The sequence below is a fragment of the Diabrotica virgifera genome, chromosome 2 (genome assembly GCF_917563875.1).
Source record: "Diabrotica virgifera virgifera chromosome 2, PGI_DIABVI_V3a".
NCBI lineage: Eukaryota > Metazoa > Arthropoda > Insecta > Coleoptera > Chrysomelidae > Diabrotica > Diabrotica virgifera.
In genome coordinates, this window is record NC_065444.1 from 197,681,082 (window position 1) to 197,703,858 (window position 22,777).

Sequence of the window (22,777 nt, forward strand, 5' to 3'; positions counted from 1 at the left end):
TATGAACACATTTGTACTAAGGTAAGTTAGGTTCAATCGAACTCTTTTTCATTCCAGAATGTGTGGTACAATTTATGACCAATCTTTTCGGGACACCCTGTATATTATAATAGATTTTAATTTCGGTCTTTACGTTAGTTAGTTTATAATTTGATTTTTATATTTTTAATATGTTCTATAAATAATTTCATTAATTCTGTATTATTAATTTGTGATAATATATATGTTAAATTTATTGGGAAAAATTTATTTGAAATAAAATTAAAGCAAAAGTTGAAAATTTTCTAGATGAATATCAAGCGAGTTTTAGAGCACACAGATCGGTAATAGACCAAATGTTTGCAATAAAACAAATTTTATCTAGCTCATATGAATTCAGCCTAGGACTAAATATGTTATTTATTGATTTTGCGTGATGTGTGTGTGTGTGTGAGTGAAACAATGCTTGGATGCGGGTCCGTTAGCCACAGATTTTTATTTTATTTTTACCTCAATTTATTAGTTTTGTTATATTTATAACTATTTCACTTAAATGACTATATTTGTTTCTTTCAAGTAGTTTATGAGTAATTTAAATATTTCCATTTTATGACAACTTAGTAGATATTCTATACTAATTGGAAAATGAACTTGTGTTTGTCGTAAATTGTAATATAATTGATTTATATATCTCTCGTTATTTTTGCATTCAAAGAAAATATGGTTCAAATCTCTAATCGAAACATTATCACAAAAACAGACTGATGAATTAACTATTCCTAATTTGTGCAGATGTGCCTCATATTTTCCGTGTCGAGTTTTTAATCTGACGATAGTAGAAATATCTTGCTTTGGCAGGTTATAATTAAATATGCATTCAGGTGGCGGATGAAGTTCTTGATGTAAAGAAAAATATAAATTTTTTGATGTGCTTGAACTATTTTTCCATTTTTTTCCATATTTTATTTATTCTAGCTTTGACGTCATTTATTGCATCTGTCGATAAGATCTGATTTAGGATCTCACCATATTTTATTGCATCTTTGGCCAACTCATCCACTTTCTCATTACCCAGTATACCGGCATGCCCTTTTGCCCATATAAATACTACTTCCACTTTAGACAAATTATTTTTTATATTACATAAAATTTTTGATTTGTATGAACTAAAATCAGTGTTTTCAATTGCATATATTGCAGATCTGGAGTGTGTTATTATCACAGCTTTTTCAATATTATTCCCTTTGATCCATTCTAGAGCTTTTTCGATGGCTATAATCTCAGCTGTAAAAATACTATTAATACTAGATAATTTGTAATTATTATGTTGATATTTTGCACATACATAGCACATCCTACTTCTGTTTGATTTTTAGAACCGTCTGTGTAAATTACTGTGTAATCCACAAAGTCGCTCAGTATAGATTTTACTAAAATATTATTTAAATGATTTGATTCTGTATATTTAGGAATTATGATTCTTGGTTTTTTTATTAAAGTTTTATACGGAAATTTATAAATTGGTAATAATTTACTGTTGTTTAAATCTGTAAAATTCCTGGTTTCAATGAATGCATCTGTTAGTGGTGGTGAATTTTTTAGTCTCCAATATTTTCTAGTTAGGTTTTCCATATTTAATAAAGCCAGATTTGTTAAAAGGTCTGACTCAGTGTTTCTTAGCTTTATGCAGTATTTTTGAGCTAAAAATTGTCTACGTAAATTTAATGGGATTTCATTACACTCTGCTAGCATAACATTTGTTGGAGTGGATACCATTGCACTTAATCATATTCTCAAGCATCTGTATTTAGGCTATTGATTATATTCAAAATAAGATAGCTAAAAGTAACTACAACGTTAACGGAGTTTTATTATTTCATATAATCAATTTACATCTATATATAAAAAAAACGTGGAGTGCTACCATTTAAAGGGGTGCGTTTTTGAGAAATGGGTGAATTAGTCCCTGGGCACCGGTTACATTAGGGTGAGTTCTATGCACTTTTGGTACAAACATATCTGCATAAAAATTGTTCCTGGTTAAATTTTATATCTAAATATCACTTTTTAAAGTCAATGATACTTTTTTTACAAAAATATATTCAAAAGAAAAAGCACAAAGAAACCCAAAAGAAAGACATTTTGTTTTTTGTCCCATAAATTCTGTCCACGAAAATATAGGTATAGACATTGCTTTACAGAAAAAAAAACCTACACCTTTCTTCTTTAAAATGTTGTTTAGTAAAGGTAATTAGGATTTATAGTTTTCGAAATATGATTTTTCAAATCTCGCCACTCACAGCAATTTTGGACAATTTTCCTTGTTATTTCGCAAATATTGTTCTGTTACTTTTTTCTACGTAACTTTAGGTATATGCAATGGTGCACGTAATAGTAATATAAATCAATTACCTTTAAAATGGTCTACTGTATAAGGTTATACGACTTAAAGAGATTATGGTTTTTCAAGGTTTTATACTTTTAACGATTTTTTATAATATAATATAAAAATAAAATAATATTCATATAATATAATATAATATATTATAATATTATATTATATATTATATATTATATACTATATATTATATATTATATATTATATATTATATATTATATATTATATATTATATATTATATATTATTTATTATATATTATATAATACCTAATATAAAAAAATATTATTTTTTACATTTTTTACGATTATTATTGAAATTTCTCATTATAACTTTTTTTTCTTGTACATGAATATACTATATATTGCTCAATGAAGAGGGCTTACTTTCTGTTCTTTAAAATGGTGTATCATCTATATTTACATACATAATTGAAACCGAGTGATTCTTTGATATTTTTTTACCTGTATTATTTAAAAATTATTTCTTTTACAAAAATTACATAAACATTAGTCTTAGAAAACATCACTTTAGTTAAAAAAATTACAACGTTGACATTTAAAAAAATTTCAAAATCAAAGTCCATCTCTTCGTTAGCATTAGCTTCAATATCTTCCTCTGACACCTCAGTTGTCTTAGAGTTCCCACAATTAGTACCCATGCACATACACCCTTTGCAGAATATTGAAGAACTAATTCCTATCTTCCTACAACCGCAGTTTTTGTACATCCTTTGGTACATTTACATGCTATTTTTTCAGGCAAAGCTTGTGGTGCAGTTGCTTTGACAGTAAATATTGGAATTAATCCATATTTTGAAGTTTGCCCGGCCAAGTCAAGTGGATCCAACCTATAAAAAATAAGATTCAATCATAACACACAATCACATAAAAAAGTTATTATGAGGAATTTAAAAAATAATCCTAAAATCAAAAATCGTTGCAAGTACCTGTTACATTTTGAAAAAGCATATCTTATTCAAAAATTACCCTAGAATTTTTTATAATACACCATTCTAAAGTAAACAGAATAAGTTTTCTTTTTTATGATTATACCTAAATGTAGAAAAAAAAAGTTATACTGGGAAATTTACAAAATAATCCTAAAAAATATAAAAACTCGTTAAAAGTATAGTCTTGACAAAGATAACCTCTTTAAAAGAGGTCGTACATTATACAGTAGAACATTTTAAAGGTAATTGATTTCTATTCGTCTTACATGTACCATTGCATATGCCTAAAGTTACGTAGAAAAAAGTTACAGAACAATATTTGCGAAATAACAAGGGAAATTGCCCAAAATTGCTGTGAGTGGCGAACTTTGAAAGATAATATTTCGAAAACTGTAAATCCTAATGACCAGATATCTACCAGACATCATTTTAAAGAAGAAATATGTAGATTTTTTTTCTGTGAAGCAATGTCTATACTTATATCCCCGTGGACAAAAGTTATGGGACAAAAAACAAAATTTCTTTCTTTTGGGTTTGTTTCTGCTTTTTCTTTTGGATATATTTTTGTAAAAAAAAGTATCTTTGACTTTAAAAAGTTATATTTAGAAAGGAAATTTAACCAGGAACATTTTTTATGTAGACGTGTTTGTACCAAAAGTGCATAGAACTCACCCTAATGTAACCTGTGCCCAGGGACTAATTCACCCATTTCCCAAAAATGCACCCCTTCAAATGGTAGCACTCCGCGGTTTTTTCATATATTGAGATTTATTGACCATACGAAATAATAAAACCCCGTTAACATTGTAGTTCCTTTCTATAGTACATAATCAATAGCCTAATTGTATCCGATCTAATATTTTTAAATTCGTATTGCTTGCTGATCGATATATCCAACACCCATAGTCAACGACTGACCGAATACAAGCATTGTAGAACAATAAAGCTCTTTTGGGGTCTGCAACCCATTTTCTGTTGGTAATATTTTAGTATATTTTTTTTTCACACTAACCTTTGATGTATTGAATATGTTTAGTCCACAGAAGTTTATTATCTAGTACTATCCCTATATACTTATACTGATTCACCACTGGTATAGTACGCCCACTCGAGGTTACGTTTCCCGGTGCGCGCAACCTATGCCTGGTCAAAAACATAATATTGTTCTTAATAAGTTCTTAAAGTACAAAGACTTTTATTTAATCTTCCGAACCTAGGGTTTGTTTAACAGCGGGTAGCTTTTCAGAGAGCCCCCCAAAACAGGAGTATTTTATAAAAAGTACTGTCACAGTGACAGTTGTCATACTCCTCTGATACGTCCAAAGGTGAAAAAAAAATAACAAAGTGATTAATTTAAAATTAAAATTAAAAACATTAATTATAAACAATATTAGTTGGTCAAAGCTGTGGTATATATTTTTACCTTAAATATACTTACGTTTTAAATACTGAATTTAAGTTTTTTAATGTTCCGTAATATCTAATTATAAATAATCTATTATAATCTTAGCGTCATCTACACGATTATTGTCAAAGTATCCGAAGTAAGAAATTGATATTTTATCAATAAAACGTCAAAATGATTAGAAAAATCTTAAAAAAATCGATTACAATTGAATTACTTTTTTGCGTTGTAAATATTAAGCGATAACAATTAAATTTATTATTTAATTGTTATCGCTTAATATTTACAACGCTAAAAAGTAATTAAATTGTAATAGATTTTTTTAAGATTTTGCTAATCATTTTGACGTTCTATTGATGAAATATTAATTTCTTACTTCGGATACTTTCACAATTATCATGTAGATGGGCCAAGATTAATTTATAATTACATATTACAGAACATTAAAAAACGCAAATTCAGTATTTAAAACGTAAGTATATTTAAGGTAAAAATATAAACCACAGCTTTGATCAACTAATATTTTTTATAATTAATGGTTTTAATTTTAATTTAAAATTAATCACTTTGACATTTATGTCAAATTTCCGGTAAACGTTTACAGACTTGTCACTACTGGCGCTCACGAATTTATAAATATCCCCTCTACGTACGAGCTCACAGCGTATACGTTTATAACGATCATTTCCATCTCCACTAGTTTCATTTCTTTTTATTCACAATGTATTATGTTTTTCATCTTTTGCGCTATTTTTCCGGTTATTAGCGCGCTCATGTATACTAAGAGTATAAGTTATAAAAACTACCTTTCGGGAGTCTTCTATATTTTGAGTTTTATAATTATTAAGATATTATTAAAATAGAAAGTAAAATAGTGAGTTACTACAGTAAAGTTATGAATCATATTTCATCACCATTTTGATATTTAGTTGTAATAGATATTTCAGCACTGGTAGTAAAAAATTTAAAGAACCGTAGGTAATGAAAAATTGTCATTTTTGACTGATACTATTCATACATAGCACGATAGTAATTTGAATAGTTTCATAAGAGTGACATGACCTGACAGTCACATGACATGACAGACATGAAAGTCACATGTGAGAATGAGCCAGATTAGCCCATCAACCTAGCAATTCGGTACTGGTGTGTCTACTAGCGTGGCGCTAATACTATGGTAAGAAATTAGTAAGTATAAAATATAGATATACCTAATTTTTTAGATCAAGAACACTTTATTTTTGAGAATTTAAAAGAGGATTTCTTTATAATCGAGCCATACTCACTCAATCATACTTTCAATCCTTATCACTTACTACTACTAGTTGTTGAGGACTATAAGGACGACCATGAACATGGCGAACTCATGGCAACAGTAAGTAAATGTTAATTTTTTACAATTCGACAAAAGCGACAAAATTTAAAAAATAAAAAAAATCGATTTTTGATAAATTGGTACAATATGTCTGCGTAACTTGGAACCATATGTGAAACTTTTTTAATCAATATTACGAAAAAAAGTTATTCTTCATAAACTGCTCTGCCTAGTCTAAAACATAAGATGCAATCATCAGCTATTAGTACATTCATTCAAGAAATTCACCTCGCAATTCTAAAAGCCTTCGTGGATTTCTTTGAAATTTTGACAGTAGCTCAAAAATGATGCAAATAATAAACCCGACTTGATGCCAATGTGTGCTTTCACCCTGGGGGTGAATACCACCCTTTCTCAGGGGTGGAAATTTAAAATTTCAAAATGATACCGGGAATCAATAGATAATTGAATTGTATGAATAAAATGTAGAACAAAATTTTTTACTTAACTTAATCATTTCTGAGTTATTCGCGATTGAAGATTCCAAAAAAAATCATGTTTTTCAATAGTTATTCGCGACTAACTCGAAAATTGCGCATTTTCAGGAAAAAACATTCTTATTAAAATTGAAGATCTTAAAAAAACAAAGACACTAATCAGTTTTAATTAATTTTTTAGATAATATTTAGCAACTTATGAGTCATTGAAAACGAATTTTTTGTTTTTCGTAAATTTAGGCAAAGATTTGAGCTGAAATAAGAGAAAAATGATTAATTTATTTTTCATAGAAAATGGTAATAAACATTTTTAAAATACTTCTTCAGACCTTCAAAACAAGCTTTGATAAAATCCTCTAGCATGAAAATTAAGCAAGGTATGATGAAAATGAATAAAATGCCTCGAATTTATAAAGGAAAAATAACGGTAAAATGTATGCAATGTGCGGCAAAATTAATAATAATCGTAGCCCATATAAAATTAACTTATTTTATGCTCCGAATCACGTTCTAAAAGTTTGAATTATTTAGATCAATTACATTTTGAAAAAACTTGTTTAAAGTAAATTTCTTTTTTTTTCGATTTTTCAAAAAATACGTTATTTTTTCAAAATATCTCAAAAACTATTGGATTTATGCAAAAAGTGTTGTGGTCAAAAATTTTACTTTTTTTACTGAAAATTTTGCTTATTTTATGACTCACATGACCTAAAATTAAGCGAGATATAAGCATTTAAAGTATTGATTTCAATGCAAATGGAGCGTCTTTTAACCCTTCAACATTAAGATTCTTTGAACAAAAGGATCTAGAAAGATTGCAACTCTCATGATTTTATAGGTTATAAAATGTCCTACAAAATGATATAAGAGTGAATGCAAAAAACGTAAAGGGAAGCCGAGTTATTGTTAAGAAACCAAATACATTTTTCTAGAGATAATGTTTGAAAATTATGGAGCATCTAAATTTTGATATTTTTGGAGTATTTGTTCTTTATACATGCGGCGTCTGCTATGTGTTTACTTATCGGGCAACAAAACTCTTAATTTTGCTGATTGGGGATGGACAAAAGTGAATGGCACCTTGGTACCAAACAAAAAGACGGATATTTCTGCACCAGAAGAACTACTTAAAATGATATTTTGCAATTGCAAAACAGGATGTTGCTCAAGTTGTGGGTGTCGCAAACTTGGATTATATTGCAATCAATCTTGCGGTTCTTCCTCTGGTGATAGCTGCCAAAATTGTTCTCCTGTCGACCAAGAAGAAAAGGGAGTTAGCGTAGAAGAAACAGACGAACTTGGAAGTTGAAGTTGAATTATTGATATAATATAGGTACTTTAAGAATCATATTAATTTTATACTTATATTGTAAAATAAATATTTTTCATTATCATCAAAATGTGATGTTTAAAATGTTTAATTTCTCTCAAACGTATATTTATATTATATGGGATGCAAATATTATAAATATATCATATCATAAACAACAATTAATTTTCATTTTTTTAACAAATTCCATTACTTCAAGCTTTTAAAAAGATTTTTTCTCTAATTTTTATTATAAGGGGTAGTTTTTAGGTATTTTTTTTGGTTGAAAAATTGCTTTGGCCGAGCCAATTAGCCAGACTTGTTTGTGATTGATTGCAGATTCATAGTCATAAATTTCTTATTGCATAACGTAAGTACTACAATATTATTTTCAGTTTTTAGGGGTTGAATCAAATTAAAAAGTTGTATGTATCAGGTTTTTTATATTTAAAATAATATATATTTTTTCTATTTAACATCGAAAATAAAGTGAGTTCATAATCTCCGTTATTTTTAAATGACTGTATGAGGGGTAGTTTTAAGGGTAGTTACGTATAAAAATATCGAACTATTAGTTACATTGTAAAAAAAAACAACAAAAAATTTAACATGTTTAAACATATTGATGTCTTTAACTGCTTTCACTTATTAATTTTCAATTTTTTCCCAAGTTTAATTCTTAGGGGTGGTTTTTGGTGGTTGCCTTATTAAAAATATTTCTTGTGTCAGATTAAAAAATGTCAGATTTCTTGTACTTGAAGGAAAGAAATTCTCCTATTACGATCCAAAATATAAAAAATTCATGCTCCTTGACCATATTTATTTTTGAAATAATCTTTGTATGTGGGGTTGTTTTTAAGTGTTGGTGAGCTGTAAAATATCAAAATATTAAAGTCATGATTTAAAACAATCAACATTTAACATATTTGAACATAATTGTAGCCCATTACTGCTTTAATTCATTAGTTTTCAATTTATTGGAGTAAGTGGTAGTTTTCACCCCTTAAAAATAAAAAGCATATTTTGCGACCAAGTCAGGTTGGAAGAGGAGGGTAAAATAAACTTAATTCAAATTTTTTAAGAAGATCGATAAAGGCAATTAGAACTGCGAGGTTTTAATCTATTTTAAGCTTGAATGATTGTACTATATCAAGTTATACCAACAGTATACGAGATACGTAAAAAAATACGAATTTCGCCAAAGTGTAAAGTGCTTTTATATTTTACAAAATATGGCAAATTGTTATTGAGAAAAGTTGTATGGAATTAAAAAGTATGTTATAATATGCAATACAATCATTTTTATTTATGATAACTCCGTTATTGTTAATTTTACGAAAAAAAATATCCTTTATAAAAAGTTTTTCATAGTCTAACAACTAAGATGCAGTTATAAGGTGTCAAATTCTATTAATTTTATAGGTATGTCACGAAATATGAATTTCGCTCAAGAGTAAAGTACCTTTATTTTTCACAATATTGAAAATTGTTATTATAAGAAGTTATTCGGAATTAAAAACTATGTTTCAATAAGTCCTCCTAACATCCTTCTAATTGAAATATTTTGAACTATAAAGTATTCATCAAGTATATATCATATTTTTTTATTCTAAAACCTAAGTTTTAACCATCTGATATCAAATTTTATGAATATTATAGGGGGTTTGTCAAAAGACGAAATTCGCTTAAGAGTAAAGTTGCTTTATTTTTCACAATATTTACAATTTTTACTGTGAAAAGTTACTTTATACTTATAGATGTATAATTGGTGGACAATCCTTCTTCTTTTTCTTTGTCTAGCCATTCACGTCCACATCTGAACATAAGCCTGTTCAAGTCTTCCTATCCATTGTTTTTTATTGTACTCTTCTTGTAGCCAATTTTCCCGGCAGTTCGTCTCATAGGAGGTAGATCATCTGTCCATCTCATAGGAGGTCTGCCTCTGGGTCTTTTGTGTTGGTATGGTCCCCAGGTTAGAATTGTTCTGTGCCATTTGTTTAGATCGCTCCTAGCTACATGTCCAGCGTTTTCCCATTTCAATTTTCCAGCGTTTTCCCACATGTGGTTGGCAATTACAATATTCTAAATAGGTAGATAACCAATCGATGTTGTGAATAAAGATAATTTGGAACAAAAGTCATCTATGGTGACAGTAGGTTTTACAAATCTAACGGATAAAATGGTAATTGTAATTGTAAGTTAGAAATTTGTCAATTACGTAAATATAACTATATTTTATGTCATTGGTATATTCGGACATTGTATTGAGACCATAGATAAAATAACTAGAAGATTAGGGAAGGTGAGGACCGCTCTGTGCATCGAGGTGTAACGCCAATATTAAGTATTGAGTGATCTAGCCTTCTTTTTCTGTCACATGCGCGGGATCACTTGGTTAAAAGAGATAGATAGACCACCGATCGACTGCATCCTTGTTACCCTTTTTTTCTCAGTATGCCTTGTCTACCATTACAATGTCTATGATTAGGACCGTGCAAGTTCATGGTTTCATAGCTCAGCAACATTTGTAGCACTTTTAATTAAATTGGCCAAACACACACACCCAAACTTATATGGAATCATCTGATATTTCCTATTATTTCGTGCGAATTAAAAAAAGCGAACACACGAAGTCAAACAATATTTATTTTAAAGCAGTTTAATAACAAATACATAACAATTAAATAAAACAATAAAGTGTTTAACAAACAAATTGAAACTAGTTGTTTTAAAGTCAATAGCATAAAAAACTCCAATGTAAAACGAATAAGGTTTAAATTGTTTTTATTTACTTTTTTGTGTGTTTTTTGGCAGTCAGTGTTATCACCTCTAGTCCTTATGCAAGTTTCAGTTTGCGTGGGCACGCTATTAATCAAATTATCAACATTTTATTGTGGTAGGTTGCTCCATCTTACAAGAGCAGCTTGTACTAGCCATGCGGTGTTTTGTGGATTATCCCGGCGAGCTCTAATTTTTCTTTTAAGCATATTACACAAACACTCTATAGGGTTAAGCTCGGGTGACCCAGCAGGCCACTCCAAACAAAGGATATGTTCGGCTTCATTGATGTCTCTAGTCACTCTAATGGTATGTGGAGGTCCATTATCATGCAAGAAAATACAATTTTCTCCTGTTGCACCTCTCCAGAGCCTAACTCCAGGTTATCAACATACCCGTGAGCAGTTAAAGTTGATTGGATGAAAATTAAAAGAGTTTTTTTACGGATCACAGTTCCTCTCCAGAACATTACACCTCCCCCTTGTATATTTGTGAACAGATCTGACAGTTTTCGTTCTTGCTTATCTTCCTTGACCTCTAAGTACACGATTTCGTGGGTCATCTGATTTTACACAAATCCTGACTTTTTCTGAAAATAGAATATTTTGTCAACTCCCAATGTTCCAGTTTTGGTGGTGAAGACACCAATTTAGGCGACCAATCTTGTGCTGCCTGGATAACTTTGGAATTCATAACTGTCTCGTGCTGTATACTTCTGGGCCCGAACTCTTCTTCTCATCATTTCAACTGAAACAGTTACACCTGTAGCTGCCTTTGGAGCTGTAGGTGAGAAATGGTTGGGTGTCTTTCAGCTGATTGGACAAATAAGGGATCGTGGCGAGGTGTTATTACTTTTTGGAGACTTTTTCTGGCTTTATTTTTGAGCTTTCCTAGTTCCTATTGCCTAGTATAGGTTTTGGACAGAACGCCATGTGTTACGCCTAGCTCTACGGCCATGTCCCTCTGAGAACATTACTTGCTCCACAAGACCAATATTCTTTCCCCGTTGTAAGTTCTATAATCCCACATGAGGCATATTTTTCTTTTTAGGCGCAAAAGTTAGTCTATTTATTTTCATTCAATTTGCAACTCAAGCAAATAACCTATACCGTACCGAGATGTACTACCTGATTGTCTTATAGATTTGTTTATTCTTTGAAATACATGGTGATTACATCCATAATTGTTGATATAAATTACAATGATTATGTTATTAAATAAACAAGTTTAAGTAATTTTATTTGTCAATAAAAAGTATATTAAAACTTCCATGCACCACTTGAATCTAACTTCAGCCCGTGAGTAATGATCCGTGAGTAATAAACTCTTACTCACGGGTAAAGTAATGGGTGTTATTATCTATTCAAAAATAGTGAATAATGAGCATATTATTAAACGGCCGAAGGAAAATAAAATTAATTATTCATATGCAGTATTACAAGTAAAATACAAATAAATTAAATTCACTTTAATAATTGCATATCATATCAATATTGTGGAGCAAAATTAATGCCCGATTTCATAATGACAACCTAAAGTACACTTTATCTAGGATTCATTTTAGACTATTAAAGTGCATAAAGTACCTACATAAAGTTACTTACTTCTGCTTTAGTATGATGGAAGTCCACTTTTCTCTGAACTTAAATTGAACATTTTTTGTTGTATTTTTTAACAATAAGTATTATTTAAGAAAGTTACAATATTTCTCCGCTACTCGCGCACGTTCGTTTCTCGTACCTCCCCCAAGCACTTGCACACAGCGAATATAGTGAAATTGTATTCTATATTTATTTAGTTTTTCCATAAAATATTTTAAATAATAATATTCTGGCAAAAATTTATATAAATATTAATATTTATATAAATATATTAATATTATATAAATATAAATAAATATTACTATTTATATAAACATAAATATAAATATTCTGACAACTGTCAGATTTGACTACAATGTCATGCCTCGATGCACGACATTCTTAAAATCTTATATGACGTCAAAATTAATGGCGCACTGAAAAAGGGTTTGAGATCATCTGTATACTAGGCCTGGAACCCACGTACCAAAAAAAGTTGAATAATAGCAAGATGAAAATTTGTTATTAGCTTAAAGATGTCTAGTCGGACAATCTTTGATGTATGGGAACATTGGAACAGGGAAAGTGGAACGTGTCATCCTGACAAGTTTATGATTGTGAAAACTACCAGGTTGTTTTAAGTTTATTCAATAGCAAACTTTATATAATACATGAAAAAATGTTTGTCCGACAAATAGGTTGGGCCTTTAAGTAAGTCCGACACGTACTAGAATTCGTAGAACATGCCAAATGCCAGGAATTATACTGGTGGTAAAGAGCAGTCTGATTTTTGTATGAGAGTTTAATGAAAGGGTAACAAATAATTTGGAAGTTCCGTCCGACAAAATGCATGGGACGGTTTCGTAACCTGACGTTCGAAACCTGTAACCTGTTCCACAATTAAAACTTCCCCTATGTTCCCATATATCAAAGTTTGTCCTTACTAGACACCGTTAAGCTATTAACAAATTTTCAGCTTGCTATTTAGGGGAGTGCAATTAGAACGAAAATATGCATTGTTTCGGAAAAATTCAAACAAGCATATATTTTCCTAAAACTTTTTTTGTTAGTTTATATACATGTTAAAGTAAAAAGTTCTACTCGCAGATTTGGCCGCTAATTGTTTATTAATTGTTTAAACAATAAAAATTCTTTTGTATAAATAATTTTAACCTTTAACTACCCGCGCATCAAGTTATAACATAACTACACGCGTGGCATACTTTGTACGCCACAAGAAAATACACTTAAAAACAGCGGATTTGTTTAATTTTTTTTTTGAAAAAATACACTTAGTTGTTTGTTATAAACCTTATTCGGCATCAGTGAATACTTGGAGTTCCTTTTCAGTAAGCCAATTGGGATTTATAACTGGAATCATGGAATAACTGGATTCCATGATAAATAAAATTACTAATAAAATTTTTTTTAAATGTGATTTTTTACAGGAGAAAAAGTATTGTTTACAAAGAAAAATATATTTTTTGCCAAAATGACTAAAAAACAATTAAAATATGTACTTATATTACGACTTATAATAATATAATCCTGGGGTATATTGTCCACCACCGGAAACAACAAATAATAAAATGTAAATTACGATCTTTCCAGAACGCCGATTATAACGAAACTAAAACCAAATTGTAAAGCACATTCCAGTGATAGGTTAGAAAAATAAGCAAGGTCAAAAATTAAATTTTTAAATATATTTCCAGTAGAATTCTTATATCTGGCGTGTAGTTAAAGGTTAAAAATATCGTTAAATTTATCATTTTACTTTGATCAAATATGTTTCTATTTTGTTTTTCATTATGCTGAATCCGAATATGGCATTGCAATTTGAAAATTCTTATACAGAAGTTCTTATACAGTATGTCTGCGTAGCTAGGAACCACATGGAAAACTTTTTTATTATCAATTTTACGAAAAAAAGTTATTCTTTATAAAATGCTCTGGATAGTCAAAAATCTAAAGCTCAACCATCAGATATCAAATTTTATCAATTTTATACGAGTTACGTCAAAAATATGAATTTAGTTAAAGAGTAAAGTACTTTTATATTCCAGAATATCAAAAAATGCTATTTTGAAAAGTTGTTTGAAATTAAAAACTATGTTTAGATATACAATTACATAATTCTAATCGAAAAAAAAAATTAAATTTTTTCTCAATTTACGGATACTCATCATCATTTTATTACAATTATGATAACTATTTTATTATCACTTTTACGAAAAAAGCTTATTTTTCATAAAATGCTCCCCCTTGTCTAAAATCTAAGACACAACCATAACATATCAAATTTTTTATTAAGAGGAAAACGAAAAGCCCTAGATACAAAGTTTACTACCTTTTAAACAATTAGAATAATTGAAATAAAATACAGTAAACAATATTTAAAATCCAAGACTTTTCGTTAATAAACTGCTTTCTGGCTGCATCCCGTATCTCCGGATTTTACTATATATAATCACAGAGACGACGAAAATAGGAGAAAGTAAAAAGGACATTTAGGCCACGCATTTACCTTCTCTTCGTCTAGGAAAAGGACCGAAAGACAGTTTATAAATACTCAGAACTGAGTAAAAATGGAAAAGATAAATGCAGATTTTTGTTTATATTCGGTTCAGATTTGGACCACCATCTCCATATAGCCATTTCGGCATCCTCATGCCTCATCAGTGAAACTATGCCGTCACAAATCTGAAGGAATATAAACAATCTGACTTATTTAAGGGAAACCATCGCGAAAACAATGGTTCCACCTCTTGAGACGCATTCTAGCGACATCTCTCGTATTAAGAGTGTAACGTTTACGTTTTCCCAGTGTAGATTTTAATTCGATCCTCATACCTTCACGGCTTCTACTTAGTTGCCTGTAGCCCTTAGGACCTATATCCGCGTGTTTTTCTCAGAAAAACATATGTGCGTTCCAATGCCATATTCCCCATAAACCGTCTGTTTTCACATTCAACGTGGGTATCTAGAACTGGAAAAAATCATTAACACTTAATCCCTTAAATAGCCATAACTCATTGGAGAATTATAGTTCTGAGACATTTGACGACTATGCCGATGCATGTTACCAAGGCTCTTTTTTGAATGTTTCTGGGGACCGTTGACAAAATCGCGTATCCCAAGCCGTCAGTCTTATTTAAGCAGAAATCTGAGATATCTTGGCATTCGTGAGTTAAACTTTGTGGCAGTAAGTTAAGCCGTCTCAGTCATGTAGTGAACGTTAGTTGTTTTGTAATGGACCAGCCTGGATTTTCTTCTGGTAAGTCTTTACAAAACCCTTTTTTTATAGAACACTCGCTGTGAATACTTAATTTTGTTCACAGGGCTGGTCACTGGCCCAAGTCCCAGCTACCACCTATCGCTGGTATCTGCATCCACATTACACTGTGGCCAAAGCTATTCTTTGTCGTTCCTTTTATTTTGACTTCGCCGCTGGGTAAATGACCTGGCCTAGATAAAGAATGCCTCTAAGGGCATCCTCTGCATCTGTTTCACGTAAGTTACGCTTTCTTTATTAGAAGTATTGAGATGTCTTCTCGCGTGTCCAGAACAAGGACCTTAGTTTGTGTTTCTTCCGTGGGATAAGTTCATTGACTTACAGTTTTAGCCCAATTTTAATGTTAACAGTGACATTTACATATATGCCGGTCATTTGTTTTTTATTTTTAATGTTTAAATAAAAGACATTTTCACCATGTAAATTTTTTTGAGTATCTTTAGAGTATTATTATTGAGTATTATTAGATTTATATAAATAAACAAAGAGCTCTTTCTTTTTTGTTGTAAGTGAACGGTAAGAATAAGTTTTATTTAGAGTATTATTTAGAGTATCGATTTTTTATTTTTTTTTTTTTGAGTAACTTCAGTTTATTTTCTTTGAGTTTTTTTTTTGAATGAATTTGATGGCCTTGGCCGAGCCAATTAGCCAGACATTTTGTTATTTTAAAAACAAACAAATTTGATTTTTCAATCAGAGGAATTTTTTCTGTATTTCTAACTCTAAATACATAACAAACTAACATTATTATCTACAATTATTATCTAAATAATACTCTGTTTTGGTTGTTCATTATTTTTTGTAAATTTTTATTTTTTTTTGTATTTTTTTTTGCCTTTTTTTTATATTGTTAATTTTTTTTTATTGTTTATTTTTTATAAAATTTTTTTTACTACGCTAAGACGTAAACCAGATTCATCCTCGCGGAGGTTTACATCTTCTTAGTTTTTTTTTTCCTTTTCTTTTTCTCTTTTTTTTTGTTCTTTTCTTTTTTTAATTATAATATACAATAATTACTTAAATCTACAGGATTTAAAACAAAATAACAACAAAACACACATGTTTGTTTTGTTTTAACAAACATGCCTGCTTTGTTTTAACAAAATTTCTTAAATACAGGGTAAATTTTATTGCTACAATCTATATTTACAATTTTTGATATGTTCGTAAATTGTGTTTAATATATTAATATCTTCAGAAAATATCAAATTGTTCAGGTAGACGGGAAGTGGAATTTTTAATATATTAAGATTATCATAAAATTTGTTTATATTTACTGATTGATGTGAACATTCGAGGAGAATATGTAGTAGATTACCTTCTTTTCCACACTCACAGTTAGGTGACTCTGTGAGACCCAGACTGTACATATGAAGGGGGGTAAGAGCATGATTACATCTCAATCTATTTATAACTCTTATGAAATGGCGATTTGATACAGAATGAAACCATCTTTTAATGGGAATTTCAGGCTGCATTTGTTTGTAATTACTACCAGTTCTCGTGTTTCGATAATACCTTTGCCAATTTTCTTTTTGGTGTCGTCTACTAATTATATCAATATCCGAAATGGGTAGTAAGTTCATGGGAAGTTCTTCGCCTATTTCTAGGGCGGATTTGGCTAGCCTGTCTACTATTTCGTTACCCCTAATGCCTGCGTGTCCCTTTATCCATGATATAATGATGTTTTTTCCTAAATTTGCAATTTTATTATAAAGAGTCATAATTTCCAGTTCTATATGATTGAGTTGTTGGTACTTATGTACGTTAGTTAGTCTATCAACGACACTCTTACTGTCTGTAAATATTATGCAGCTATAGGATTCGTTACTAAATATGTGTCTTAAAGCAAAAAGTATCGCCATCATTTCAGCGGTGTATATCGATGATTCACAAGGCAATTTGAATAATTTTTTAAATCCACTTTGAATATTGATTATTGCACATCCTACTTTGTTTTGTACATTGGATCCATCTGTATAGTAAAACTGATAATGTGGCCATTTATGAAGTATAAATGATTGAAAAACGGCTGGATTTAAATTAATATCCATAAAAAAAGTATTAATTTGTTTTGAGAAAATTTCTTCTAATACATGGGAATACATAGGTGAAACTTGATTTTCATAAGTATAGAAAGTACTTCGGTATTGAGATATTTTCAAGTACCTAACTATCTACAAGAAGGGGACATTTTTTCTTTGTCCAATATTTATGAGTTAGATCTAAAATTGATAACTTATGTATATCCTGCAGATAGTTTGTATTTTTTCCTATGGTTCTAGTAATAAATTTATCACTTAAAAACTGTCGTCGAAATTCCAGGGGTGGTTCTATCGCCTCAACTTCCATTATATTAACGGGTGTAGACTTCAAATGTCCAAGACAAAGTCGAAGACATTTATTTTTTTGTATTTCTAATTTATTCAAATGTGTGTTTGCAGCAGTTCCATACAGATGACAACTGAAATCGAAAATAGGACGAATCATAGTACAGTAAAATAAAAGTGCTATATTTGGATCGGCACCCCAATTAGTTCTACAAAAGGCTCGTAGAATATTTATTGCATTTTCAGACTTTTTTATGATATGATGCATGTGATCCTTCCATAGGTTTTCTATCCAAATAAGTACCGAGATATTTTATACAATTTTTAATGGATATTGAATTTGACCTACTGCCAAATGACCTTGTGGAATTTGACGATTTCTGGAGAAAATGCAAATTTCTGTTTTAGATTCTGATATTGCTAAACCAATATTTTGATAGTGACTAAGAACAGCCTTAATTGAGACATTAAAATTATTTTTACGTATATCCAATGATTTGTGGGATGTGTAAACTACTACATCATCAGCATATTGAATAATCTTTGTTGTGCTATTAATACAATTTTCTAAATCAATATTATATAAAATATATAACATTGGACTTAATATGCTACCCTGTGGTAGTCCTATATTTGTAAGACGTGGAGTGGAGATGGAATTGTTGATTTTTAAAACCCTCCATCTATTAGTGTACAGTGTCCTCAGAAATCTAGCTAAGTTGATGGGAAAACCAATGTCTACTAGTTTTTTATACATAATGTCCAAATTAACGGTATCGAATGCAGAAGAGACATCTAGAAAAGCAGCCATAGTATACGCAATATCAGTAAAGTTTATTAGTATAGATAAGACTAAGGAAGTTATCATTAATTATTTAAGCTTCAGAACAACATTAAGGAAGTTATCGCATCTTGAGTTGATTTTGATTTTCGAAATCCATACTGAGATTTTGGGAAAATATCTTCTTGCTCTAACCAGTGTTCAATTCTATTTTTTATTAATCTTTCTAACGTCTTTAGGAAGCAAGAAGCTAGGGATATTGGTCTATATGAACTATAAGAATTTTCTGGTTTTCCAGGTTTTTTAATAGGTATTAGAATATATTCCTTCCAACTCTCTGGAATTTGTGACGTGTCATTCCAAATTTCATTAAAAATATGTAATAATGATATTTTATATTGAAGTGGTATATGGTATATCATGGAATATGAAATATTGTCTTTACCTGGAGCACTGCTATTTTGTTGACTAAGTACTCTATCTAACTCCCACAATTTAAATGGTTGTTCTAAGCCAAACTTGTCCCTTGAAACTGTTTCGCTGTATTCTGGAAAATATTGGGAAGGTACCCACTAAGGAGATATTTTATTATGAAATTCATCTAGCCAGCTTGAATTTGGATTTATTGGAAACTTTTTGGACTGTTTGCGGTTTTTAAAGGCGTTTACTTTCTTCCATACTTCACTGATTTTTGTTTTGGAGTTAAGGCTTTCGCAGTACTCTATCCAATTCTGTTTTTTCTTTTGCTTGAAGAGTTTTTTTGCGACAGCATCAAGTCTCTTAAATTCAAATAAATTATTCCTTGTAGGGTTTTGTTTATATATTCCGTATGCAATTTTACGGTTATCAGCAGCAGTTTTACAACTTTCGCACCACCATTGGTTTGAAATTTGTCTCTTATGTATGACGTTAGATGAAAACTTCGGTATTGCTAAATTAGCTGCTTTATTGATGTTTGCTATTAACTGTTGATAATTACCGGGAGAATTTTCAGCTTCTAGTACAGAGGTGTATATGTCCCAATCGGCCTTGTTAAGATTCCAGATCTTGTGAAAGTTTTCAGTTGGAGATGAAGTTGTATTATCTGTTTCCATGTTTATGATAATCGGAAGATGATTGGATCCATGAGGATCTTGTAAGACACTCCACGTTAAAAAATTTGAAATATCTTGAGTACAAAATGTTAAGTCAATAGCAGATGGACTGTTACTAGTTGCTAATGTGGGCGACCCATCATTCAGACATATCAAATTACAATGATAAATACTTTCTAAAAGTTTTTTACCATAATTGTCTTCAATTTCACAGCCCCATGCGATACTGTGGGCATTAAAATCTCCACCAATAATAAAAGGCTTAGGAATATCTGTAAAGAATTTCAGCCATTGTCTTTCAGATATCTGGGTTTTTGGTTCAATGTATACTGAGACAATAGTAATAGGATTTTTGTTTCGAAAAATTTGAACTGAAATACATTTATGAGTGAAAGAATGTCTATTTTTAAGATTTATTTCTTCACATCTTATGTTTGATTTTAATAAAATGGCAGTTCCACCATACCCGTCTGCACGATCTGATCTAAAGCAATTATAACCTTTAAAATTATAATAGTATTTTGATTTAAACCAGGTTTCTGAGAGTAATGCTATGGAAATTTGATTTTGATATAGCAGATATTCTAAATTTACTTTATTAGCTACTGCTGAACGACAATTCCATTGCAGCATATTCATATTTGTGATGTCTGCGAATTTGAAGACAAGGGTTGGTTTACATGATTACTAATTAATTGAACTATTTCTGACTCTGATACATTAAAATTGTTTGTATGTTTTATATTATTTATAATATTGAGAACTACGTCTAAAACTAAACTTATTGTTGAATTTAATTCCTCTGATTGTGATTTTACTCCAACTGAGTTTTTTAAATAATGTTGACTATTAAAAATTCATCCCGAGACAAAAGATGAGTTTGGTTGAGAAAGAATTTCTTGTCTTGAAATTTCAATGGGATTAGGGCTAATTGGCCTGTGCCTTTTGTTTGGGCTTGAAGATGTAGGAGAAGAAAACATGTAATTAGTAAAATTACTTTTATACGATTTGGGTTGTAAATTCTGGGTCTGCGAGAATTGGGGTTGAGAAGAATGAGACTGTATTATGCTAGATGGGGTAAGTCCAGATTGAATCCGTTGGGGATAATTTGTCGATGAAATTACACTATTTTCCATGGCAGAGGTATTAAGAGCAACTATGTTGGCGTATGTATTTTTTGGGACCTGTTTATTTGCATCAAAGAAATTAACATTGGAAGAGCTCATGGTTTCCTTCACAATTTTTTGCCTTTTAAATTCTGGACAAGAAGATAAATTAGTTGTAAGGTGATTTCCTTGACAGCTAAAGCAACATGGTAGGTAGTCAGTACTAGTACAATCTTTTGTGGTGTGGGATTCCTGACATTTATTACATCTCGGTCTACTTCTACACTGACGACCTAGGTGACCGAAACGGAGGCAGTTATAACATAATAATACCTTTTGTTTGTAGGGTTCTACTTCCTTAATAACCTTATTAATAGAAATATATTTTGGCAAAATTTGAGATTTAAAAGTAACAATGCAAGACTTAGTGGCTACATGTTCTATTGACTTACCTTCATCTGTAATTTTTTCTACTTTACGGTTTATTCTTTTGACGTTAGAAACTTCAAAATTGCAATGTTGATCAAATGGTTTTATTTTACCTTTTATATACGCATCCGAAAAGTCTTGTTCAATATCTCTAATGACGCCCTGTCTATGACGAATAAATTTTGGAATGTACAATACAAAGTTATTTTTAACAAAAATGTTATCGTTTTTGTGAGTTATTAGAAAATTCGCTGATTTATAATCTTTTAACTTGATTCTAATCCTATTCCGACCTATAGAATCAATACTAATAATTTTGTTATCTATTTGCGGGAAGTTAGAGAGAATTATATCTCCGATTTTGAGAGCATTTAATTTGCCTTTGAATTCAGCTCTATTATTTTCAACATAAATATGGTATTGCCCTAAATCAGTACTTACATACAAAAATTCCTCTCTTTCTTTTGACATAATATTGTCGATTTTATCATTTGTTGACGAATTTTGATTAATTAATAAATTATTATCAGTACTTATCGGATTATTTTCATTGCAAATGTTATTTTTATTAAAGGTTGTCATCTGTCCGACTGGATAAATATCCATATTTACAGCTTTAATTAAACTTATCTTTTTTGAGGTATATCTGGGGGTACAGGGTCAGGGGGTTTCCCCCCGACTTGCAGGTCCATTTAATTGGTTTTGAACACTCTATCCAAACTTCCTTATATACCACCAAATTTGAACAACTATTTTAAGACAAAATTTTAATCGGATATTGTTTAATTTGGTTTTACTCTTGCCGATAAACACGTCTGAATCGTAGGTGAACTAGAGTAGAACTTGGATGAAACAAAAAACGCTAAAAACTAATATTTTCTTCGGAGAAATTTAAAATATTGGTTTTCACTTTTGACGTTTTTTTGACATTGTTTTTTTTTAGTTAATAGTGGTTTTCGTTCACTTACATTTTACATTTCGTATTTTGTTGGTTTTATTGTGTTGGTGAATACACCAATGTATATGCAATTTGTTAACCATTTTTAAATAATTATTGTGTAATTTTTGTTTTTGTGGTTGACGTTTTTACGTTTTATTTGCATATATTATGTGAGCATTAAGAGATTTCATTGAGTATTTTAATAAATGTTTTGTTAAAGTGTACGATGTCGTTTTTTATTTATTATTTACAGCTCAAGACTAAGAACAATGTTGTTTTGTCGTAGTAGAGTTACTAATTTCGTTGTTGCGTTACGCATCGTTAATTGTTCCTTTGTAAATTTAAAAAGGTTAAAAGGGTACCCCCCGTTAAGATAGGCAAAATGCCCTCACTCTCAGAATTCAATCTTTTTAATTTTTTTACGTTCTGTGCAATGTAAAAATGAGATAACGCGGATTTTTAGCTCGCCACCCCCCCTTACCCCTCCCCCCACAGCCTAAAACGTAGATTTTTAGATTTAATTTTTTTTTAGTTGGGTTGCAATTGATTTAAAAATTTCAAAAAATTCACACGTATAACTGAGGCTTTTA

At 30.2% G+C, this 22,777-nt stretch overlaps 1 protein-coding gene across 1 annotated transcript in view; it reads left to right on the forward strand.

The window, feature by feature from the left end:
- LOC114328113 (polycystic kidney disease protein 1-like 2) overlaps positions 1-22,777 on the forward strand; it is a 311,210-nt gene that overhangs the window by 29,786 nt on the left and 258,647 nt on the right. Inside the window, exon 4 of the mRNA XM_050644966.1 lies at positions 5,957-6,108. Coding sequence (XP_050500923.1) covers positions 5,957-6,108 — 152 coding nt within the window. The remainder of the gene's footprint in view (positions 1-5,956; positions 6,109-22,777) is intronic.